The following is a 26,928-nucleotide window of genomic DNA, read 5'->3' on the forward strand; positions in this document are numbered from 1 at the left end:
GGTTTCTTAATTTAGTAAGGACATTATTTTTACCACATTGTGTTCATATTAGTATCAAAACAAAACCATTTATCTTCACTGTTGAAACTTGAAATTAATTTATGATACTATTCACAATGTCAGTTGTTCCTACCTCCAAAAACTTTAATACCGTGAATTAGATTACAAAAGAATTGAACCATTATTGAAATTACATGATTTCCTATTTGAAAAATCTGATGACAATGATACAAGATTAGAATCATTAGCTATTTGCCAAGTTCCTTTGCTAACTGAGCCAAGTTACTAATAGCTATCACTTGAACTTTTGTACATACACTAGAAAAATTAGAACTGAAAACAAATGAAATTAATTAGAAAGTCATTTAATCTAAATGAAAAGTCATGCCTCACAGAATAATGGGCAAACACACCATTTTCACTGCATGTGTTAAATCAACATCTTTGGACACATTTGGCTTAAAATAACTACTAATTTTGGGAGGTAGATGCTGCTGTTTCTCCAATTCGTATCCTCTGGTTTTCACATGCTCAGTGGTAACACTTAAGCTCCAAAGAAGGTAAAAATGTGTACAATACCTTTGTGCAAGATTCCACATTCATCATTAATTTTAATGAAAAGCAGAAATCAAGTCTGCTAACTCTTCATTAAACATACATTTTTTGTTTATTATTGCTGTCAAAGAATCTTTTAACTAAGAAAGCACTGTCAGCCAATCAGTCAATAAAATAAATAGTTGTGGATTTGAATGTATGATAAAAGGCAAAATCACTGTAGCAAGGGTGCCCAAATTACTCTATACAGTAGAATTGCTCAGCCTCCATTCTGCTCATGCTAGTGATAATTTCCCAGGCTTCACATCAATCCTGCCACCCCCATAGTCTGGTGACCTGGGCATTACAAGGCTACAGGCAGAGGACAGAGCATAACTGTCAGGTGGTGGACAGGACCAGCAGCATTGAACAATAGCCTCACCACTAGCTAAGTCCAAGTACACTTAATTTCATCAGTGATTGTCCTACCTGATGTACTTGAGTGGGCAATATTATCAGGGCTGGGATTAGGGTGGGGCAAGTGAGGCGCTCACCTTGGGTGCAAAATTTAAGGTGGCACACACAAATATTTCAGCAATAAAAATTAAAAATATTTTAATGGATATTTTAAAATATAAAAAATTAACAAAAAAAATCTATGCTGAGCAAAATATCAAAATTTTCAGTGAAGACAGGATCTAACTCTGCACTTGTACAACCCTGACAGTGAGTGCCTCACTCACAGGATCCTTCCTTTATCTGGTGAATAAAGGGGGTCTGTGGGAGAAGAGAGGCTGGAGGAGGAGGAGGAGGTAGGAACATGCCATTCTCTGAATCCCCCCTCACCCCATCCTTCTGTCCCATCTGCCCCTGTTTTAAGTTTTCATGCAAATCTAGCCCACTTCTACAGGTAGAAGCCTTTAGGATAATGTATTTGGTTTGGATTTTTACTGCTTTCCCCCCATAGTTAATTTTAGCCTTAGTCATGTGTACTTTTATGGTAGCCCTGGCCGGTATCTAAATCACCTTTGAAGGATCCATGTGGATCCTTTGATCATATATGAGGCAGGATGGCTAAGCCATCAGTTAGCTACATTCTTTCTTTCAGTTAACTCTAAATTGTCCCAGGCTCTCCATTCCATCTGTCTTTGCATCTATTTCTTATGGTTTTATTGACTACCATTTGTCAGCTTTTTAAAATGAGTCCACTGACAATGCTGTGAATCTATGTTAGGCTCAGAGGCCAAAAACTCATGCATCTTAGAATTGTGCATAACATAGCAATGAGGACTCAAGGGTCTTTGCTGTTAACAAAAATGTTTTGGTAGCATGTGAACTTCAGGTCACCTCTGTTGTCTGCTCAAAGGCCTCTGGTTATAGTTACATGACACTTGAGCTTAGTTGAATGGACAAAGTTATTGGTCAAGTGATCTGGCTAAATGAGGATTTTGATGATTCTCTAGAAGAGAACCTCACCCGATGCCCCCAACAGGTGCTGTCTGAGATGGAATGGGGTGGGGAGTAGGAGAAGAAAGGATGGAACAATCTGTTGTTCAGAGGAAGAGCTGGAGGGCAATATCATGTAGCAAGATTGACTTCTCTACATAGTGGTCAATGTGGAAGTTAGTCAATAAATACTTACTGAGAATTTACATAAAGGTTTAATGTCAAGAGATAGGAAATTCTGAAGACCCAGGTCCAGTGAAGTCCTTCCTGCAGGATGATCCTGGTTATCTGTATGACAGAAAACACTGGGCAATAATTATTCCCACATAATAGTCCTACATATGTTCAGACTGGGAAGAATGAAGGGTATAGTAAGTACTTAGTTCTCCTACTGCATTTATTTTTATTCAACAACCATTTATGGAGCTCCTGCTATGTACTGAGACACTTGCATATTCATTTATTCAGTTAAGCCTTCATTGAGTATTTACTATGTCCCGGGCACTGAGGGAAACCAGCTTGAGTAAGTCACAGCAACTGCCATCTGCAAAGACTTTGTCAAGGATGAATTAAGACAAGGTAGATTGGCAAGTAAACTGAAATGTGATCCACACAGGGTTAGAGATCTTCACAACAGGAAAGGCAGGGCACCTAAGCCCAGTCACAGAACATGATAAATGGGCCAAGCCATGAAAATAGTAGGAGCAAGCCAGAAGGAGATTAAGCAGTAAAAACATCATGGGTTAGTGACCACTGTACTCAGACAAGGGGCTAGATTCTGGGGTCATGAATGGCTCCTTAACACTTTATTAACTCCTAACTCCTTGTGGGCTACAAGATATTTCCACCCAGTGCACTTTCATCTTAGAGTCCTTAGTCTGCCAAAGGTAAAGAGTGTTTCTGAAGAGTACACCATGTTCTCCAATGGTTCTAATTCCTCCTACTCTTCATTTCCTATCAAATAGACCAAGGATCAACAAACTACGGTCCCGGGCCAAGCCCAGCCCCCACCAGTTTGGTAAATTGTCTTATTGGCACACAGTCACACTGTAGTTGCCTTGTCTGCAGTTCCATACTACCAAGGCAAGTGTTGAATAGTTATGACAGAAACTGTGTGGGCCGCAAAACTTAGAATATTTACCATCTGGCCCTTTACAGAAAAAGTTCACCAACCTTTGAACTGGGCTAGAGCAGCCATGCTCTCAGCTGTCACTATTCCTAATCATTTGAACCCAACAAGATGTAGCCCCTTGACAGAAACCATCCTGGGAGGAAGTGAGTAGGGATAAGGGAGGGTGGGGACTGGAACCGGAGGCAGGGCCTCGGAAGTCAGATCTCTTGGTAGAAGAAACACATCCTCTCTTCCAGGTGATTTCAGGCTGGTAGGAGGACATTCTGAGGACACTGGGGCTTGTCAGAAGATTGGAATTCTTCTTCACAATACTATTGTTTCACTCTGTCTTTAAAAAAAATGTGCATTTTTATATTTTGCCAGATTTCAGAGGCTTTATGGAGGGTTCTTTTTATAAAGCATGATCATGCAAAAGGAAGATAGCACCTCAGGTGTTTCAGCTGGGAGGCCACATACAATTCAAATCAGAGTTGCCTGCCCTCTATGGGACTGGGACAACCTGAAGTGGAGAACATAATCCACATCCCACACAGATCCCTGTCTCTGGCAGCCTGATGATTAATGCGTAAACCAGAAAGATATTTCATTGACTGCCTTCTGGTCTCTTGAGCACAGTGTAGTCAATAAATATTTATTGAATGCACTTTCCTAAGGCTTGCAGCATTTGCTCAATGATAAGTCATAACTGAATAAGCAATAATTGTTCAGAGTGGTTACAAATAAATATATAAATGTATGTTAATGGAATCCAAGCTATGAATGGTCAGCAGAACAGGAAATATGCATCCATCCATGGACAAGTGGACAAGCTATCCAAGACTTGGGGTACATAAGAAAGAAGCATATCTTATAAGCTCTAGAAGTGAGGATTGTCAAAGAAAGAAGGAAGGTTAAAAAAATAGAGATTTATAAATGGCTCTATTTTGAACAAATGAAAATACATACATTTTTTAGGGCCAATATTTTGTATTCTCTATGGCTTTATGTTGGTAATACTTTCTTTTGTCACTGAAATGCTCCTATACTCAAAAAACAGCAGAGTAAACTGAAATGGGCTCTCAAATTGTAATTTTTTCAATAAAGATAAAATATGACTTTCTGCAAACCATTTGGAACTATAGCACCGATATCCTGATGCAGTTTCCCTTAAGCCTCAGTCACATTAGATTCTGAATGATTGTATTACCAATTTGGGCATGGGTGTGGGTGTTCAGTTACGTTTATTTAAGATTGAATGCTTATTCTGAGTTAAAAGCAAATTAAAATCTTGCATTTGAGATAATATTAAAAGGGGACAATGTAATTAGCATATTCTCCTCTGTGCAGTCTCCTCGCATTCCTGTGAAGCTTGAGAATGCACAGCTACAGTGAGAGCAGAAGCCTGGATGGTGCTGGAAATGAAAGGCATGGCTAGGAAAGATTTCACCTCTGGGAAATGATACGATAAGCCATCCTACAATCCTACAATCAATGCAAGCACTCAAAGACATTGTGGCCATGACCGCCCAGGTCTAGGCCTTCATCAAATAGGAAAGGACAATAGTGTTTATACAGTTCACCTCTGTTGGCTCTGATTCTGCATTCCATGACTACAGAGGAAACCAGTGCTTCACTGGCATCAGGCAGCATGAAAGAGGCAGATCCAGGAGGGAAATCAAGACTTCTCAGGGTTCTTTTCAGGAGACCACGCCAAGGATAGAAGGTCATCAGGTCTATGGTTCAGTGGACCTCCCTTGGAATAACCTAAAGAAGACAGATGGTGCTTGATTCATAGCATCTTGAGGGTTGTCTTTGTCTTTTTGGTGCTCTAAGACAACAGCTGGATGATAGGCTTTATAGCCACCAACCAACTCAACTGAGGAAACTTGCCCAAAGATGTATAGCTTATTGCTCACCTCTACTAAAATATCTGCTCCAAGTCCCTTCCTAATTCACTCTCTCCTGACTTCTATACCACCTGCCCACTATCCAAAAGAGGCAGAAGGAAGAGATTCTGGAGGTGTTTCTTTCTGAAGTTTATCGCTTCTGTTCATATATGTAGTAACTGACCTGAGGTACCCTAATATCCAACCTCCAGACACTGAACTCCTTGAGTGGCATCTCCAGAAGAAACTACTAGAAAGCCTAGGTTTCTAGCAAGACAATGTGGAGAAAGGTGTTTTAAAGTTTACAATTATGGGGATTCCTGGTTGGCTCAGCGGCTTAGTGCCTGCCTTCAGCCCAGGGCGTGATCCTGGGTCCTGGGATCGAGTCCCACGTCAGGCTCCCTGCATGGAGCCTGCTTCTCCCTCTGCCTGTGTCTCTGCCTCTCTCTCTCTGTCTCTGTCTCTGTCTCTCTCTGTCTCTCTCTGTCTCTCTGTGTGTGTGTGTGTCTCATGAATAAATAAATACAATCTTTAAATAAAATAAAATAAAATAAAATAAGGTTTACGATTATAAAAGGACACTCAAAGAAGCCTTCATGAAAACTGAGCCATCAAGCTTCCCAGATGGAGTCAGATCTAATCATGACATGAGGAAGGGAGGAAAGCTCTGAATGCTTCCTACCTTTCAAGATGGATGCCCAGCAGACTTGTCCCAAATCCAGCTAAGCACACCTCTTGAGGTGCCTCCATAAGTCCCCCTGCCATACCAAGACTTCATTATCTCTGCCACCTCCATACAGCTCTAAGGTATTTATTGAATTACCACTTGAGGTCACATATCCTACTGTTGTGTTTTGTAGTTGCTTATTTATGTGCCTACTCTCCCCAGAGAAATTAGGAGCTTGGAGCTGAGAAGGAAAAGCTGCGTTCTGCATGTAGCAGGTGCCCAGTGCGAATTTGTAGAGCACATACTGAATGAAATTGCTTTACTTGTAACTGTGGCCCCAGTTGTGGCCTACAGATCCTAGGAGTCCAAAGTGTGTAGAAAAAGAATTATGTGGAATTATGTGCAGCCAGCTGACAGCTGGGCTGTTATTTGTCTGCTCATTTCTGAAGTCTCCATTGGGCATTCTGTCCTCTAGAAGCCAGAAATACCTGCCTATCAGAGAATCAAACGTGAGGTTTTGTCCAATAATATTTAAACCCTAAAGGCAGCACTAGACATATTTTCTACTATGACAAAAAATGCATATTTTAAGGGACAGACCTGTGAACTTTGCAAGAAAAATACACAAAGCAAAATGTCTTTTAAAATGGAGGATGCAGAATTGATGTGATTATAACTGATATGAAATGCTGATTGGAATGTTTATTATTCCTAAGGTCTCTGCTACATTTCAGAGGCAGCACAAATTCAAATGTGTGGACACACTTATGCAGTGCCCCATCCCAGGTGAGAGGACATGGAGGAGTGGCTCCAAGTCCTGAGTCATCATTCACTTTACTTACCTCTTCCTGCAAATGAGGTTTCATCCACCCTGGGACTTTAATATACCCAAGTGTATCTGTCTCAAAAAGTGGAGACTGTGTTTCTCCTCATGAGACATGCATTATTAGCCATACACTGACTTCTAGATGTTCAAAGAACTGATGAAGATTTTGCCAAGAGCTGACAATTTGCTGTTAGGCTAACTCCTTTCTCACACACACGTTCATTTCCCCTCACATTGTAGAGACGATATACAATTCCCGGCTTTTTAAATTGCCACATAAGGACTTTAAAAACCACTACTTCTATCAACATTATTCCTTAATCCAAAAAGGATAAAGATAGTCTTTACATTGAATAAATTTACAACATTGTTCTTGCCCTTCCAGTTCTTCTGTATGCCACTGATCTATACTTGGCTATCATGTCCCCAGCATGAGCATTCTATTGATGAAAACTTCACTCCTAGCATGTTGTTAGATGGGTTCTAAAATATTTAAAAACCTGGTTGTCTTTTCTTATGGATCTTAGGGTTTTATGTCATAAGAGTCATCAAATTTGAGGATAAGGTATGCAAAAAGGATCAGAACATAGTTGTATATGGATAAAGAAGATGTGCAACAACATGGATAGAATGGAGACTTTTATGCTAAGTGAAATAAATCAATCAGAGAAAGAATTATCATATGGTTTCACACATTCAAAAAGTGTAAGAAGGCAAGGCCAGACAATGAGACTTTATGAATTACAAGTTTCCCTACCAAGCAGGATCATAGTGGAAGGGAGGGAAAAATAAAATAAGATGAAATTGGAGAGGAAGAGAAACCATAAGAGACTCTTAATTATAGGAGACAGAGGGTGGCTGGAGGGGAAGTGGTTGTGGGGGATAGGGTAACTGGGTGATGGGCATTAAGAAGGGCACTTGATATGATGAGCACTGGGTATTATATGCAACTGATGAATAACTGAACTCCACGTCTGAAACTAATGATACACTATGTTAATTAATTGAATTTTAATAAGATTTTCAATAAAAGAAACAATCATCAGAAGTCAAAGATTTCCCTGGAATTCTTCATTTGTAGGAACAATGCTAATTGCCAGTACAAATTTTGGTGACCAAATCAGAAATTTGTCCTTTCTTCTCTGTTCCAGGTACATGGCCATCATCCACCCCCTCCAGCCCCGGCTGTCAGCCACGGCCACCAAGGTGGTCATCTGTGTCATCTGGGTCCTGGCCCTTCTACTGGCCTTCCCCCAGGGCTACTACTCAACCACAGAGACCATGCCCAACAGAGTGGTGTGCATGATTGAATGGCCAGAGCATCCCAACAAGATTTATGAGAAAGTGTGAGTAGGGATGACTCCCTGATGCCTCCTTTGTCTTTTCTTGTTTCCTCTTTCTTTCCATGGTCTTCTGTTGCCTAGGATTCAGTGTCTATCCATAAGCATTTCTCATAACCACTCTGATGTCAGGTTGATGTGTTCATAATTATCAAGGGACTATTATGTCTCAAATACCACTCTGGACTTCAAATGAAAATTAGAAAAATGTAAGACCTTGATCCTATGGTAGCTTACCATTCCAATGTTCTTCGTTATCCTCCTGCCAGTTACTAGTGACTCTGCCCTGCCACTGTCTGCATTGCTTTTCCTGGGAGCTTGATCCTCACCAATAGAATGCTGCTCTGCCCTTGTGTTCAGTGTACCAGAAGGTGGGGAAGTTATCCTCTGCTCCCTGCAGCTCTCAACAACTGATAGGAGTCGCTGTATGAACACCCAGCTCCCATACCTCCAGGTGGGGTGTCTCTGAGGTGTGTAACTTACACTGTGTCCAAGGTTTTGTCTTGGGGTGAAGCTCCAGTCACCCCAGTGGCAGTTGGCTCAATGACACACCCCTCCCTGTACTGCTGCCCTCCTCCCTACCTGTGTTTCTTTCTCCTTCTAAGTCACTTGTACTTGAATCTTTATCTCAGGATGTGCGTCTGGGGAAAATCAAGCCACAGCACCTATCTTATAGGGTTTTCTAGGTGAAGAAACAAGATACACATTCAAAAAGTGTAGGAAGGCAAGGCCAGGACAATGAGACTTTATGAATTACAAGTTTCCCTACCAAGCAGGCCTGCTTATCTTTGGGGGCTTGATTGATCACATTTAAGGTTTTTCAAAGAAATCCTGACAATTTTCTCCAGGACTTCTCCTAGAGGTAACACTGAAAGAGCTCATTCTTTGCTCTGTTCCGCTCAGGTAAGTGGCAATGTGACATTTATATTACCATTAGTTTTCTAGATTCAGAGCACATTGATGATGTGGGTCCTTTTGAAAGTTCTCTATTAAATCTCAAATCTTGGGTTTATTTTGTGAATCATAAAAGAACACTGGTATGTCAATAATCAGATGACCTATGTTTTAATAACAAGATTGCCATTACTAGTTACGTGACTCTGGGCAAGGATCACAGTACCCCCTCATTGTTAAAATTGAAGGCGATAAAGCACTGCTTCCCATAAACAACTGCTGTGATGTGCAAACGAGATCATGTAGTCTCACCTTGTAAGCTATTAAATGCCATACCAAAGGTAAGATATTGTTATCGAACCACATCCATCGACAGAAGTAGAATCCTCACAGGCCTTTAAACTCATTAGATGGTAACAAGAGATACTACCTCTTGGACCCCAAGATCTGAGGGTCCGAAAGCCTGCTGCAGAGAGTTATACTGCTGCACCTGTTCCGTGGAGCATGGAAATGTGGCTTGCCAGAAAGCAATACATAAAGCCCAGACTTTGCCTTCCAGACACAGGCAGTGGGATTTAATCGATCAAGCAGTGGGGGGATTAATGCTCAGCCTAGAAGAAGGCATTGAAAATTATTTTTCCAAATAAAAGTACAAGCCTGAGCGGGGTCTCAGCGGGAGAAAAAACATAGTTTTGCAAGCTGTACGGGGCCTGTGAACATGTTTGAGCCAGAAAGTTCCCTCAAAAGGGAAAAATGAAAGCCCTCTGAACTAAAACCCATTATATAAACTGCTTAGAAACTGTCTTCAACTGTAGCTCAGCTCTTGATTTTCATGATCTTTTCCAAGTTTGAAAAGTTTTATTTCAAAATAGAGTTCGTTTATCTTCCAACAAATTTAAAGTTTAACATGGAAAAAAAAGGGTTTATTTTTCCACAGACCTCTGTAGTCTTGCTCAAGAAATAGTAGTTTTTAAAGTTTTACTCTTGAACATTTTGCTGTCTTACGCTTGTTAATGACTGCAAAGCCCTTTGAGACTCAATACGGTGTGCCAGATTGTCTTATTTCCTTGCTATGAGGATTTAAGGTAGCTGTACTGGATGCATGGTTATATTTGCCATCATTATTCATTTCATCATTTTTCTTCACTCCCTCTCTTTCTTTTTATGTTTATTTTTAAAATTTTTTAATGTTTATTGTTTAATTCCAGTATAGTTAACATACAGTTTTATATTAGTTTCAGGTATACAATATAGTGACTCAACAATTCTGTTCATTACTCAGTGCTCACTATGCTAAGTGTTCATCTATTTCACCCACCCTCCCACTCCTTCTCCTCTGGTGGCCATCAGTTTGTTTGCTATAGTTAAGAGTCTGTTCCTTGGTTTGTCTCTCTCTTTTTTCTCTTTGTTCATTTGTTTCATTTCTTAAATTCCACATGAGTGAAAATGAATGGTAAAGAAGATGTGAAATACACACACACACGCACACACACACACACACACAGGGATATTATTTGTCCATAAAAAAAGAAGGAAATCTTGCCATTTGCACAACATGGATGGAGCTAAAGAGTATAATACTAAGCGAAATAAGTCAATCAGAGAAAGACAATGCCATGTGTTTATTTCATGATTTTAACCTTAAAAAAATGATTCTGGAGAAGAGCATATGATTTAGCTACTTAAGATGTGTGAAATGTTTAGAGATGCAGTAGTAAGCTGAAAGAATCCATATTTGCCATCCACGTACAGGCTGTGAAGCAAACATAAGTGTGTAGTAAGCTTTATGTAAGCCTATTTTCTTATTGTCAATATCCTTCATAATGCATTATGGTATATTTTAGGGAATTTAAGTTTTACAAGCTCTATGTTAAGTACTTCATTATATTCTCTTCTGCTAGAACTGATTGCCATTTCCACAGCACACAATAATCCCAAATCTGAAACCAGAAGGAAACTTTGTTTAAGGCAGTATGATAATTAGGATAAGAACACAGCCTCTGGAGTTAAATGAGGGACAACTCCCAGCCACATCACTCTCTAGTTGAGTCATCATGGTCAAGTTATTGAAGCTGAATGGAACATTACACATAGAGGTATTGAGAGACGTAAATAAGGCACATGCTTAGCCCAGTACCAGGCACATGGGAAGAGTTTGGTGAATGTTAACTACTGCCATCAGCACCATTCATTGATCTGGATGCATGGGTAGATGACTGGCAGCAGACTGTGGTGGGCAGATGCGTAGGCACAATTTGCCTGATGAATAATTTGTGCCAGCTAATTACATAAAAAGGTTTTGTGAAAAATCTTAGATTGCTGCTTTTGCCTTCTGTCTGCATGGTGAACCTCCAGCCCTGATCATTCATCATTCAAACTCTTTATTAATACATAGATTAAATTAAGCACTATTAAAGAAAGGCAATCCAATAAAAGAGTAGGCAAAAGTTTTGAACATGCACTTCACAAAAGGAAATGTCCAAATGACCAATTAATATGTGAGGAGGCACAAAACTTCATTCGTCACCAATGAAATACAAATTAAAACCATAAGGACATCTTACTGCACACCCGTAAGACTAGCAAATGTTAAGAAGTCTGACTCAACTAAGTATTAAGAACCTTTGGTGAAACTAGGAAACAATTAGAACCTTTGTAGACTGCTAGAAGTATACATAGATAAAACCATACGGGAAAACATTTTGTAGTATCCAGAAAAGCAGAAGCTATCCATACACTATAATCCCACAGTTGCGCTCTAGGGTAATTGCCCTAGAAAAATTCATGCATGTATGCACCCAAATCCATATGGATCATATCAGCATTGTTCTTAATACCCCAAACTGGAGATATTCCAAATATCCATCATCGGTAGGATGGGTACAAAACTGTGACACAAGCAGGTAACAGAATACTATGTAATTAATACAATGCACAAAATGTAGCTCCATGTAACATGGATGTCTCTTACAAAAAGTTTTATTTTTTTATTTGTTTTTATTGAAGTTCGATTTGCCAACATATAGTATAGCACCCAGTGCTCATCACAAGTGCCTTCCTCAGTGACAAAAAGTTTTTTTTTTAATTTTTTTTTATTTATTTATGATAGTCACACACACACAGAGAGAGAGAGAGAGAGAGAGAGAGGCAGAGACATAGGCAGAGGGAGAAGCAGGCTCCATGCACCGGGAGCCCGACGTGGGATTCGATCCCAGGTCTCCAGGATCGCGCCCTGGGCCAAAGGCAGGCGCTAAACTGGTGTGCCACCCAGGGATCCCGACAAAAAGTTTTAAAATAAAATGAAAATACATCTTTAGGAGCACATCAATAGGTGGCAAAACTCTAAGTGCAAACAAAGTAGTAGTCACCATGAAAGTAAAGACGTGATTATCTCTCATGGGAAGGGAAAGGTGTATGATCGAGAAGAGGCACTGAGAGTTGCTTTGGAGGAGCGGGCACCATTATTTTTCTTGAGCTCGATGGTAGTAGCATGAGTGTTTGCTTAAAAATCATTCATAATACCAGGTAATTTTGTTCATCCACTTTTTCTAGAATATATGCTTCATATTTTTAACTTAAAATTAAATGCTATTCAAAGGATTTTTACTTTTACAAGCTCTTAAGAAACTGCTCTTATTGGTATAACCCCAATATACCCATCATTTATAAAAGGCTGTAACATTTTGGTAAATATTCTTCCAGTTGCTTACTCCATCTCTAGGAAAAAAAAATTCTTAGTTTCCTTTAAATGTCTTATATACATACAGGTCAACACAAATATAGATTGTTCCCTCCCTGTAACACAAAATTTAGCTTTTTTTATGCATGCACATCATTCTATATCCCATTTTTTAAATTTAATATATCTTAGAGATATTCCTATATCAAGTTCGTGAAGAGCTTCTCTACTCTTTTTCACAACTACAGTGTGCAATGTTATTTAACCAATCACTTTTGATGGACTTTGGATTATCTCCAGCCTTTTGCTATTACAAAGTGCAGCCATGGACAGCCTTTACATGTATCATGTAAGGCTTCTATAGCAAAAAAAAATTCCAAGAATGAAATTGCTAAGTCAAAGATCTATAACTTTTTAAGTTGGTATTTGCCCTCCGTATGAGATTGTACTAATTTACATTCTCACCAGCAGTATATGAGAGTCCCTGTTTCTCTACAAACTTCCCAAAAGAGAACTATATTGTCAGGCTTTTGGATTTTTGCCCATTATAGTTAAACTTTGCATTTCTCCTTCTACAAGCAGAGTTAAATGTCTTTTCATAAAATGAGTAATTTGTATATACATCTTATTATCTGATTATTTCATTTACCATATCATAAATGATTTCCTATGTCATTAAACATGTTTTACAAACTTCTATGAATATATATACAGATATGTTTATATGTGTACATAAATAATTTGGGGGGCATATGGGTGGATCAATCAGTTGAATGTCTGACTCTTGATTTTGGCTAGGTCATGGTCTTCAGGTTCTGAGATCCAACGCCTTGTCAGGCTCCATGCTCAGCGCAGAGTATGCTTAAGATTATTTCCTTCTCTTTCTGCACCTACTCTCTCTCTCTCTCTCAAATAAATAAATCTTTTAAAAACTAATGATAATTTTGTTAATTAATCTGCTCTTTGAAAATCGATTACTCCAGTGGGTTCTTTTAGCTGACCTAAGTTAAAACACTAAGCTTTAAAACAAGCTGCTTCTATCTACATCCTTAGATCCTTTTGGGGACTGCTTCAGTGTCCTCTGCTATCCTCTGTTTGTATTTATAGTGCAGGGTTATAGAAAATATCTTATTGTTGTAACACTCATGAAAATGAAGATGTGGACTCATTATTAATACAATAATATCATCATCTGTATTGAGTCCTGCCACAATTTGAAAGCTGGTAGCTTTGCTGAGGCTGCTCTGGTGAACTGTGACACTGCTCAGGAAGTCCTATGAAGGGAGAGTGGATTGACTGGTTTCATGGGTGACCACAAGTGACTCTTCCGGGTGGAGAAAAGTACACATGCAAGGAGGAACTTACGAAAAAGAAACATTTGGCTTTGAGAAGTGCATCAACCTCCCTGTTCTGCTAAAATGAGGAGGAATGTGTCATAGCTTTCAAAGTTATTCAGGGTCAGGCCCACTCTTGAGGATGCTGTACAGGCTATCAGGTTGCAGTGGTCCCAGAAGGTTCCAAGGCAGTGCCTCTGAGGACAAGTAAGATGAATGAGCCAACATTTCTTCATCAGAGGGCCCACTATTAAGGCCAAGAAAAAGTCTGTAATTAGGATGGAAAATGAGAAAGACAGCCAAATGAATGATATTTAGACAGTTGGAAGATTTCAGTTTTCCTGAATAATTTATTAATATAGGTCATATATCATTGTCTATTAATTAAACTTCTATGTAGCTAACTAGGCAGTAAAGCTATAGCAAGAAGTAAGTTGCAACTATTCTGAATTCCACATATTACCAGTAATACTGGGAAAGGTTATGCCAGAAAACAGCATCATTTATGACTTTTAATTACCTGGAAATTTTGTGAGCATGTACAGGAATGGGTATATATTAACTCTAATATAATTCTCTGTGAGTACTAATTGTAAAAAAGACTGTAGTGATGCCTGGGTGGCTCAGCGGTTGAGCATCTGCCTTCAGCTCAGGGTGCAATCCTGGAGTTCTGGGATTGAATCCCACATCAGGCTCCCTGCGAGGAGCCTGCTTCCCCCTCTGCCTATGTCTCTGTCTCTCTCTCCCTCATGAATAAATAAATGAAATCTTAAAAAAAAAAGATTGTAAAAATATGTGTGGTTATTTTTTTGCAGCATTTCGTCTTTTGTATGTTACAGCTACAGAAAGTAGCTGAAATTTTTATGTTTACACATATCTTTTCTTTCAATAATAATGAAAATTGAAAATCAACTAATTGACAGTTATGAGGGGAGAAGGGAATATCAGAAAATGTACCTGCGGCATTACTTCTCAAATTTTCCACCTTCTTGATTATTTCACAAATAAAACAAAAGAAAAGAACTGTGGATCCTTTGCCAAGCTGCTCCAGGCCTTAGCCAAAGGGGTGTCAACATATTTGTGTTTCCAGGACTGATTGTTTATGCTAGCTGTTATGATTAATCTCCTCCCCTGACACCTGCTACATTTATAGATACAGCCCAGGGCCCCTGGTATTGTCTCAGCCGTTGATGAAAAGCAGTTAAGCCAAAAATGAAAAGTACATTGACACTTCAGGGAAAGATGGTTGCCTAAAAATAATCCCTTAACCTTGACTCCCAGAAAGAAATTAGAGTGAGCAAAGTAAAGAAGAAGGAGGAGGAAACTAAAAAAAAAAAAAAAAAAAAAAAAAAAAAAAAGTTTACATGAATGCAGAAACTAAGAAGGTTGCCATACAAATGCCAGAAATTTCACTCAGTTTCTGGTAGATACTGTGCAGATAGAGCCAAAGAAAAGGCAGCTGCCACCAAGGACTGTCACAGGCAAGACATAAAATATCGACCCTTAACTTGGAGGGGAAAGTGTAAGCCTGAGAAAGGTGGAACACTCTAATTTGAGATTCCTTGGGGCTTCCCTGATCTGCTTCCAGAAGCAGCTGCTCTTAGATTGGGGACAAGGTGCACCCAGGCCAGAGAGCATAATTGACAGTAAGATAAAAATGGACAATTTCGTACAAAATTGTAAATGTCGAATTGACGCAGCTTGAGGGGAGAGGAATGAAAATGCTGTTCAAAAATTACATTTACAGGACACCTGGGTGGCTCAGCGGTTGAGCATATGCCTTTGGCTCAGGGTGTGATCCCAGATTCCCGGGATTGAATCCCACTTTGGGCTCCTTACATGGAGCCTGCTTCTTCCTCTGCCTGTGTCTCTGCCTCTCTTCCTGTGTCTGTCATGAATAAATAAATAAAATCTTAAAAAAAAAAGAATTACATTTACAAAAGTTACTGGAACCAAAATATGTGCAGAGAAATTCTTTTAAATACCCTATAAGCTCTTCAAAAATTCAGAACCATATGGAGTACTTGCTAATTTATTATACACATTTGGCACTACATAATCATAAAAAACTAACAAAGGGAACTCCAAAAACAAACCTTCGGGCCACTTCCATTTATAAACATATATGCAAACATCCTAATTAAAAGTCATTAAAAAATTCAAAATTATACTGAAATAACAATGGTTTATTTTTCAGCTTTTTCCAGCAAATAAGGTTAGTGATTTATCAGGAAATCTATTATATTTCATTAAATTAATTGGTCAAATGAAAACATCATATATTTGTTTCAATAAATTTCAAAATAAATATGTTAAAATATAATAACTATTAAAGCTTATATCAGCAATAATCCTTGAGAAAATAAATGTATAAAAGATCTCCTTTATAGCAGAAACAAAATTAAAACACTTTGAATATTTAAGAAATAGGAGTTATATGAATGAAAACATCATGCTATTTTAGACTTTACTGAATGGCATAGAGAATATTTGAGAAATCATTTCACCTGATTCAAATGCTGGAAAATACCTAAAGGCATAAAGGAAACAGTCTCCAATCTTTTTTCTCCTATTTGTACACCAGTACTCGTAGCAGCATGATTCACAATAATCAAAAGGTGGAAATACCCTTCTATCTTTATATAATTCCATAAAGCTATCAGCTCTCCACGAACTTTCCACAAGTATGTTTAGGTCCCTGATAAAACAAAACACTTGAAAGAATAAATGGATAAAAATAGTTCCACAAAAGATTGGACAAGAAGAATTAATTCTGATATCAGCAAAATAATGAAAAACAATGATAAGAGGTGACTTGCTCTTCCAGATATGAAAATAATCATTTCTGGGGATAGAATTAATCAATTAAAAAAACAACAGAAATCACACACCCATATACACACACAGAAACCCAAGACTGTAAAATATTGTATTTAGTATATGCTAAATTTGGAAGGAAACCTGATCAGCCAAAAGTTTATATATATATATATAATCTTACTGTCTTCTTTCTTACACAAAATATATAATACACCCTATTCTTGCTCTATCCATTAACAATGTATCTCAGATGTCCTTTCTCACCATATGGGCAAGCATTCTCATTTTACAGATACGTAGTATTTCTCCTTATGGAAAAAAATCATTTATTTATCTGGTATGATTTTGATGTATGTTTGAATTGTTCCTAGTGTTTAGCTACTTCAAATTATATTGCAGTGAATAGGATTCACCCTGATTAAGCATTGCAGTAAAGAAACCTGACAGTTTTGCTTAAACCTTATGTTTCCCAAGCATATTTGATCGTAAAATCCTTCTTTTGGTTAATCCCATTAACATTCCACAGAACCACTGTCCATAAAATATATTCTGTGGAAACTCCAGGCTAATCATAAAGCTGTATTCCTTTCCCACAACTTAAGACCAATACAAATTCCATGTAAGTTGGGATAGAGAAGAGCTTTCTGTAACATCAACCAAAGGCAAATCCAAAATGAAAGAGATTGCTGGTTTGAAGAAACATATAAAGATACAGATGTATTTCTTAATTCTGTTTATCAAAGAAACTCCATGAAAATACAATATATGAGACAAACCATCAATATAATTAACATAGAGAACTTCGACTAATCAATAAGAATAAGAGGCTATTTTTTAATCAAAAAACTAACAGTGCATAAAAGAATATGAAAAACTGTATTCCGGTAAGGGATACAACTTTCTCTTTATTTGATTGGCCCAGGTTAAACTTAATGAAAATATTAAGCATGAACAAGGTTATGGGGAAGATGGGCACTGTTTTCAGGAAGACAGTTTGACATCAATCAAGGTTTTTAAATATACACTTGTTTTGTTTCTTAAATTCCACATGTGAGTGAAATCATGTGGTATTCGTCTTTTTCTGACTGACTTATTTCACTTAGCATTATACTCTCTAGCTCCATCCATGTTGTTACATGTGGCAAGATTTCATTCTTTTATGTGGTTCAGTAATATTTCATCATATATATATAATATATATATTATTTCAATATATCACCTCTTCTTTATCCATTGATCTATCAAGTGACACTTTAGTTACTTCCACATTTTGGCTATTATAAATAATGCTGCGATGAACATAGTGTTTTTCTATTCTTCGGGTAAATACCTGGTAGTGGAATTACTGGATCTTATGGTAATTCTATTTTTAATTTTTTGAGGAACCCCCAAATTGTTTTCCACAGTGACTGCACCAGTTCACCTTCCCACCAACAATGCAAGAAGGTTCCTTTTTCTCCACACCCTCACCAACACTTGTTTTTGTGTTTTTGATCCTAGCCATTATGACAGGTATGAGGTGATATCTCATTGTGGTTTTGATTTGCATTTCCCTGTTGCTGAGTCATATTGAGCATCTTTTCATGTGTCTGTTGGCCATCTGCATGTTTTTCTTGGGGAAATGTCTATTCATGTCTTCTGCCCATTTTTCAATGTGTTATTTGTTTCCTTAGTGATGAGTTGTGTAAGTTCCTTATATATTTTGGATACTACTAACCCTTTATCAGATATGTCAGTATCTCTCATTCGCTTGTCTTTTAGTTTTGTTGATTGTTCCTCTGCTGTGCAGAAGCTTTTTGTTTTGATGTGGTCCCAATAGTTTATTTTTGCTTTTGTTTCCCTTGCCTCAGGAGACATATCTAGACAAATGTTGCTATGGCCTATATATCAGAGAAATAATTAGCTGTGCTCTCTTCTAGGATTTTTATGGTTTCAAGTCTCACCTTTAGATCTTTAATCTATTTTGAGTTTATTTTTGTGGATGGTGTAAGAAAGAGGTACAATTTCATTCTTTTGCATGTAGCTGTCCAGTTTTCCCAACTTTGTTTATTGAAAAGACTTTTTCCCACTGCATATTCTTGCCTCTTCAAAGATTAATAGACCATATAATCATGGGTTTATTTCTGGGCTCTCTATTGTGTTCTAGGGATCTATATGTCTATTTTTGTGCCAGTACCATACTGTTTTGATTACTACAGCTTTATAGTATATCTTAAAATCTGGGATTGTGATACCTCCAGTTTTGTTCCTCTTTTTTCAAGATTGCTTTGGCTATTTGAGTTTTTTGTGACTCCATACAAATTTTAAGATTATTTGTTCCAGTTCTGTGAAAAATGCTGGGGGTATTTTCATAAAGATTGCATTAAATCTGTAGATTACTTTCAGTTGTATGGCCATCTTAACAATATTTGTTTTTCTTATCCATGAGCATGGAATATTTTTCCACTTGTTTGTGTCATTTTCAATTTCTTTCATCAATGTTTTACAGTTTTCAGAGTAAAGGATTTCACCTTTTGGTTAAGTTTATTCCTAAGTATTTTATTATTTTTGATGCAGTTGTAAATTAGATTGTTTTCTTAATTTCTCTTTCTGCTACTTCATTATTACTGTATAGAAAAGCAATGGATTTCTGTACATTGGTTTTATATCCTGTGATGTTACTGAATTCATTTATCAGTTCTAGTAGTTTTTTGGTGGAGTCTTTAGGGTTTTCTATATGTAGAATCATGCCATCTGCAATAATGAAAGTTTTACTTCCTCCTTACCAATTTGAATGCCTTTTATATTTTTTCTTGTCTGATTGCTTTGACTAGGACTTCTACTACTATACTATGTTGAATAAAAGTGGTGAGAGTAGACATCCTTGTCTTGTTCCTGACCTTAAGGGAAAAACTCTCAGTTTTTCACCATTGAGTGTGATGATAGTTCTGGGTTTTTCATATATGACTTTTATAATGTTGAGGTATGTTCTCTCTAAACCTACTTTGTTGAGGGCTTTTATAATGAATGGATGTTGTTCTTTGTCAAATGCTTTTTCTGTACCTATGGAGATGCTCATATGGTTTTTATCCTTTCTCTTATTGTTGTAATGTCGATTGATTTATGAATACTGAACAACTCTTGCATCCTGGGAATAATTCCTACTTGATCATGGTGAATGATTTTTTTGATGTATCGTTGACTCAGTTTGTTAGTACTTGTTGAAGATTCTTGCATCTATGTTCATCAGAGATATCGACATGTAGTTCTCTTTTTTTGTAGTGTCTTTACTTGGTTTTGGTATCAGGGAAATGCTGGTCTCATAGAATGAATTTAGAAGCTTTCCTTTTTCTTCTATTTTTTAAAATAATTTGAGAAACATAGGTATTAATTCTTCTTTAAACATTGGTAGAATTTGCTGGTGGAGCCATCTGGTCTTTGACTTTATTTGTTGGGAGTTTTTTTATTACAGATGCAATTTCATTGCTGATAATCAGTCTGTTCAAATTTTCTATTTCTTCCTGGTTCAGTTTTGGAACTGAACTTATCCATTTCTAGGTTGTTCAATTTCTTGGCATATAATTTTTCATAATATTATCTCACAATCCTTTGTATTTCTATAGTGTTGGCTGTTATTTATCTTCTTTCATTTCTGAGTTTGTTTATTTTGCTCTCTCTTTTTTTTATCTTGATGAGTCTAGCTAAATGTTTACCTATTTTATTGATCTTTTCAAAGAACCAGATACTTGGTTTCATTGATCTGTTCTTTGTTTTGTTCTGTTTTTTAGTTTCTATTTCATTTAGTTCTGCTCTTATATTTATTATTTCCTTCCTTCTATACTAGTTTTGGGTTTTGTTTGTTCTTTTTCTAGTTCCTTTAGGTATAAATTTAGGTTGTTTATTTGATTCTTTTTTTTTCTTGAGGTAGGCCCATATTGCCATAAACTTCCTTCTCAGAACAGCTTTTGCTGCATCCCAAAGATTTTGGACCTTTTGTATTTTCATTTGCATTTGTCTCCATACATTTTTTGATTTCCTCTTTGATTTTTAGTTGAGCTATTCATTGTTTAGTGGCATGTTATTTAGCCTCCATGTATTTTCAGATTTCCTTGTGTTCTTTCCAGATTTTTTCTTGTGGTTGATTTCCAGTTTCATAGTGCTGTGTTTAGAAAAGGTGCATGGTGTGACTTCAGTCTTTTTAAATTTGTTAACACTTGTTTTGTAGCCTAATATGTGATCTATTCTGGAGAATATTCCATGTGCACTTGAACAGAATGTGTATTCTGCTGTTTCAGATGGAATGTTCTGAATATATATGTTAGATCCAACTGGTCCAATATGTCATTTAAAGGCACTGTTTCCTTGATGATTTTATGTTTGGATTATCTATTCCTTGATGTAAGTTGAGTGTTAAAGACTGTTACTGTATTATTATCAATTACTTCCTTTATGTTTGTTATTAGCTGCTCTTTGTATTTGGGTGCTCCCATATTGGGTTCCTAAGTGTTTATAACTTTTATATCTTCTTGTTGAATTATTCCCTTTACAATTGTATAGTGTCCTTTTTTTGTCTCTTGTTAAAGTTTTTGTTTTAAAATCTATTTCATTCAATATAAACATTAGTACCTAGGCTTTCTTTTCACTTCCATTTGCATAATAAATGCTTTTCCATCCCTTCATTTTCAATCTGCATGTATGTTTAGGTTTTTTTTTAAGATTTATTTATTTATCTAATTATGATAGACAGAGAGAGAGAGAGAGAGAGAGACAGAGATAGAGACAGAGACAGAGACACAGGAGGAGGGAGAAGCAGGCTCCATGCCGGGAGCCTGATGTGGGACTCATCCCCGGACTCCAGGATCGCGCCCCGGGCCAAAGGCAGGCGCTAAACTGCTGAGCCACCCAGGGATCCCTTGTGTTTAGGTTTTAAATGAGTCTCTTGTAGGTAGCAAGATGGGTGTTGCATTCCTACCTATTCCATCACCCTCTGTCTTTTGATTGGAATATTTAGTCCATTTACATTCAAAGTAACTCTTGGTAAGTGTGTTCTTATTGCCATTTTGTTACTTTTTTATGGTTGTTTTTGTAATTCTTCTCTGTTCTTTCTTTTCTTGCTCTCATTAGTGGTATACTTGGATTCCTTTCTCTTTATTTTTTGCATATATCACTGATTTTTTATTTGTGGTTACCGTTAGGTTTGTATATAACATCTTATGCATATACTAGGTTACATTAAGTTGATAGTCACTTAAGTTTTAACCTATACCTACTCCTCCCCCATGTTAGGTATATGGTGTCATAATTTTTATCTTTTTTTGTGTGTGAATCCTTTGACTGATTTTTATGGGCATGCATAATCTTACTGTTTTTGTGCTTCCTACTTTTCTCACTCCTACTATAGTCTTTCCTTTCCACTCAAAGAGCCCCCTTTAATATTTTTTGTAAGGCTGGTTTAGGAGTCATAAATTCCCTTAATTCTTGTTTGTCTGGGAAACTATCTCTTCTTATATACTGAAGGATACCTTTGCTGGATAAAGTATTTTGGGTTGCAGGGTTTTTCTCTTTGAGTATATCATGCCACTTTCTTCTGGCCTGTAAAGTTTCTGCTGAAAAATCAGCTGATAGCCTTATGGGGTTTCCGTTGTATGTAACTCTTTTATCTTGATACTTTTAAAATTCTTTATCATTCCTTTTTGCCACTTTAATTACTATGTGTCTTGATGTGGACCTCCTTGTGTTAATTTTGTTGGAGGATCTCTGTGCCTCCTGGATCTGGATTTCTGTTTCCTTCCTCAGATTTGGGATGTTTTCAACTGTTATTTTCTGCCCCCTTTTCTCTCCACTCCTGTGGGATACCTATAATGCTAGTGTTATTATGTTTGGTGGTATCACTGAGTTCCCTCGGTCTATTTTCATTTTTTATCATAATTTTTTTCTTATTCTGTTCAGCTTGATTGTTTTCCATGACTCTGTTCTCCCAGTCACTGATCCATTCTTCTGCTTTCTCTAGTCTGTTACTTATTCTGTCTAGTGTATTTTTAATTTCAGTTACTGAGTTTATCATCTCTGATTGGTTCTTTTTTATGTTTTCTATATCTTTATTAAGGGCATCACTGAGGTCCTCCTCTCTTTTTTTCAAGTCCAGTGAGTATCTTTATGAGTATTACTTTAAATTCTCCATCAGGCATATCACTTATCTCCATTGCACTTAGGTCCCTTGCTATGATTTTGTCTTGTTCTTTCTTTCATTTGGGTATATTCCTGTGTCTCCTTATTTTGTCTAACTCTCTGTGTCTGTTTCTATGTGTTAGGGAGGCCAGCTACATCTTCTGCTCTTGAGAGAAAAGACCTTCTTTATGAAGAAGAAGACCAGGAGTGCTCTGCAGTGCAATGTCCCTGTTCACTAGAACCTGGCCCTTCAGTCCCTTCAGGAGATCCTGTCTCCTATGTGGGTTTCATGTGCCCTACCATTGCAGCTGAGCTGCTTTTGCCTTCAGTTCAGTCATCTGCAATGGCTCTCTTTGTCTATTGTGGACAGAGTTTGGTCCCTATGTTGTTGGTAGGCCAGTCCGAGGCCACCTTGGGCTTTGAGTCAGACCAGGCATTTGCCAGAGGTGGAGTAGCACTGAACTGCAGCATGCTTTTCCTGTGTTGTACCCTGAGAAGCTTTTGTTAGTGGGTGGGGCATGCAGTCGTACCAGACATCTAGCCCAGCCCACTACTAAGGCTACAGTTGGACTGGGTGTGTATGGTTATCTCCCCCTCTCCCTGGGACAGGAGTCACTTTGGAGTTTGCTAGCCCCTGTCAGGACTGCTTGCACACTACCAGGCTTGTGGCACCATATTGGATGGGCTCTGGCCAAGGGCATATTGGAGGGAGCAGGGTACATTATTAGCAAGCTAGGTAGAGAGTGTTGACACTGTGCTCGTTCCTGCAGGTGTCTGTGTACCTATTCTGGGGTAAGGAGCAGGGGAGGGAAATGGTGCCCACTAGGTTCTTTGTTCTTAGAGACGTCCCCCAATGCACACTCTCTGAAGTTAATAAACAAATCTCTCTCCGATATATCCCATGTGTTTTTCAAACTGCTGCTCCTATGCTTGTATCTCCATAGGGCTCTTTGTCGTGCTGTCTCTAAGGGTGAGGATTCAGTTTCCTATCACCTTCTTGGCTCTTTCAGAGCCAAGCCCAGTGATTTTTAAAATTCCAGGTGTTGAGCCTTGCTGATTGTAAGAATTCACAAAATCAATCAGCCCCTCTGGTTTCAACATCAAATGTTATGGGAATTTGTCTTCCCAGTGTGGGTCTCCTGTGCCGGGGTGCCTGGTATGGGAGTCTGCTCCTCTCCCCTCTTCATGTCTATAGCCTTCCTCCCTCCTGCAGACAGTCCTGCAGGTCATTTGGCTCCCAACTACATCTCTGCCCTCCCCACCCTCTTTGATGTGGCCTCTTCTCTGCAGTTAGCCATCGAGAGTATGTCCTGCCAGTCTTCTTGTAATTTTCTGGTTTATTTACACTAATGTGAGTGGTATCTAATTGTATCAGTGAGATGAGCTTAGGATCCTCCTACTTGGCCATCTTCCTCAGATTTTGCATTTGTAATTCTATAATCATGTTTTCCTTTGAAAGAAGTATTTCCTGCCCTTTTCACAGGTGCAACAGCCTCAGAAATCTTGTTTGAAAAATAAGGGATTATGGTTTCCCCTGCTATCCAAAAGTAGAGCATTTCTATTAAATCCTTTGTAAACTGAAATGGCATAAAGCAAAGAAGCAATTACCATTAATTTACATGGAAACTTTTTGAGCATCTCCAGACCCCAAAATAACTTCTCCTAGACTTTTCTGATAGCTTAGGACACATCTTCCCAACTGATGCACAAAATAGATTGAGATACAGCACACATGCTCACAGACGAATTTCTAAGCTATGGAGACTTAATGCTGAGCTGCTGAATGTAGTTCCTAGGGAAACAGATTGGTACACCTGCTCTTGCTGCTCAGAGTGGGTGCTGCTGCATACCAGGTCACTGCAAAACAAGCACTGGAAGCTATTTTGCTTTTTGCCTTTTTTCATAAAAGTGAACATCCTCTTGAAATTTCTTCCAGTTACTGAAAACAAGTACTGATGTAGGTCTTTCATAAAAGCAGAAGATACTGGTACCTCAAGTTTCTAACTGTTCCTGAAGCAAGATAGTTCACAAAGAAATATTTTCTTCCCTCCCAGGTTGGTTCCCATTGTTGGTTGTATCAAATAGCAAATAATTTTCTCTTTTTAATCATCCTTAGAAAATGTAGCCCAGTGTGGGGAATTAAAATGGATTTGGAATTATATGGATCCCTCCTAACTCTTTCAATGACAAATGAAAGGGAAAGAAGTATAGGTTTGCTATAATTTTCCTCTTCCCTTCTCCCTCTTCATTGTAAGGGACAGCCCGGAGATCCTCAGAGCTCTGTCCCCCTTCTCTAGTCATCAGAGTTCATGTCCCCAACTGTTAAAAAGCCTTTGGGAAGTGGGACGCTGGCCCCTGAGATGGCAGTTTCTTACCCTGAAGCCTCCTGTGCATTCTAGAACTGAAAGCAGTTTCAAGATATAGCCTTACCCATCCCTTCAAGCCCTTTCTAGCATCACCTTGCAGTCTTCTGCACTGGGGCAGCTTCCTGACACTTGTTTTCCCAAGTGGGTCATTCTTCCTCATCTGGCTGCACCCTCCCTCTGTCAGGTCTCAGGTGTTCAGCAACCTGAAAAACTCTGCCCTGTCCAGTGGGTGACACCCTGCACTAATTTCCACAGATGAAATGGTTTTTTTCCATTTCTTTGACAATTTTAATGAGTTCCAGAAGGAGAAATACTTACCTACATTGGGCTTAAACTAGAGTATTACATTCAGATTTTGTAATGATTCCCTTTATATTTTTCAACTGGAAGCATAGCAGAGTCATTTGTTTTTATGTGCTTATCTTTCATCTTTACTGATTCTAATGGTGTTTAAGCGGATTTTTTTTTTCTAAGAGTGCAAACTTATTATGGGTAAATAATTTTTTTCCTCCAGCTTTCTAGTGGCTACATCTCTTATTTCTGCTTCGTGTTGTATTGTAACACGAATTTTTACAGCATTAAATAACAAGGACTTTGTTAACTTTCTTATTTTTCTGAGAATGCCTCCAAAACTTTACTATTAAATAGGGTGTGAGTTATTGGTTTCACAATTAGGTTTAAAATTGGGAATTTAGTTGAGAAGATTCTTTCTCAATATTCATACATTTTATTATTTTAAGAACTACCCTTTTTTTTTAGGAGATATAAGTTGATTCTATTTTTTTTTTATAAATTAATTTTTATTGGTGTTCAATTTACCAACATACAGAATAACACCCAGTGCTCATCCCGTCAAGTGTCCCCCTCCGTGCCCGTCACCCATTCACCCCCACCCCCCGCCCTCCTCCCCTTCCACCACCCCTAGTTCATTTCCCAGAGTTAGAAGTCTTTATGTTCTGTGTCCCTTTCTGATATCTCCCACACATTTCTTCTCCCTTCCCTTATATTCCCCTTCACTATTATTCATATTCCCCAAATGAGTGAGAACATACACTGTTTGTCCTTCTCCGATTGACTTACTTCACTCAGCATAATACCCTCCAGTTCCATCCACGTTGAAGCAAATGGTGGGTATTTGTTGTTTCTAATGGCTGAGTAATATTCCATTGTATACATAAACCACATCTTCTTTATCCATTCATCTTTCGATGGGCACCGAGGCTCCTTCCACAGTTTGGCTATTGTGGACATGGCTGCTAGAAACATCGGGGTGCAGGTGCCCCGGCGTTTCATTGCATCTGAATCTTCGGGGTAAATCCCTAACAGTGCAAGAACTACCCTTTTATTCCTAGTTTGTTGAAGAGTTTTATCAAACTATATCAGCATGTGTTGAGAAAAGTATTTTTTTAATGTACCCTAAGAATATAAATCATTGTAATTCTATTCCTGTCTCTTAGATAAATCTTAGGTCTTGGTACCCATGTTAGGGATAGCTTTTGAAAACTATACTTGTTTTCTGAGACAGCATTGGAATTAGCAAAGGAACTCACCCATAAAATCAGCTAGCTCTGGAGTTCTTTATGGGAGGATTCTATAGTACATTAATTCCATCACTGCTACTTTGAGGATTTTTGCTTTTAAATTAGTTAACCTATATTTTTATGGAAAAAAATCTATTCATAGTGACTTTCAATTTAATAATATATAATTAAACGCCATCTTAAAATTTTTTATTTCTACTTCCTCTATTTTCATTCCAAAATTCCTACCAAAAGAGATTGTTTATCCATTTCGCTTTCATTTATTAACTTTTGCTTTTATTTTTATTTCCTTTCTCCCACTTTTTTTGTATATGTTTTTATTGGAGTTCAGTTTTTC

General features: G+C 37.9%; 1 protein-coding gene across 1 annotated transcript in view; it reads left to right on the top strand.

Moving 5' to 3' along the window:
• TACR1 (tachykinin receptor 1) overlaps window positions 1-26,928 on the top strand; it is a 138,109-nt gene that overhangs the window by 65,962 nt on the left and 45,219 nt on the right. Inside the window, exon 2 of the mRNA XM_055312539.1 lies at window positions 7,622-7,816. Within this exon, the coding sequence (XP_055168514.1) occupies window positions 7,622-7,816 (195 nt within the window). The remainder of the gene's footprint in view (window positions 1-7,621; window positions 7,817-26,928) is intronic.

The sequence above is a fragment of the Nyctereutes procyonoides genome, unplaced genomic scaffold (assembly GCF_905146905.1).
Source record: "Nyctereutes procyonoides isolate TBG_1078 unplaced genomic scaffold, NYPRO_anot_genome, whole genome shotgun sequence".
Classification (NCBI taxonomy): Eukaryota; Metazoa; Chordata; class Mammalia; order Carnivora; family Canidae; genus Nyctereutes; species Nyctereutes procyonoides.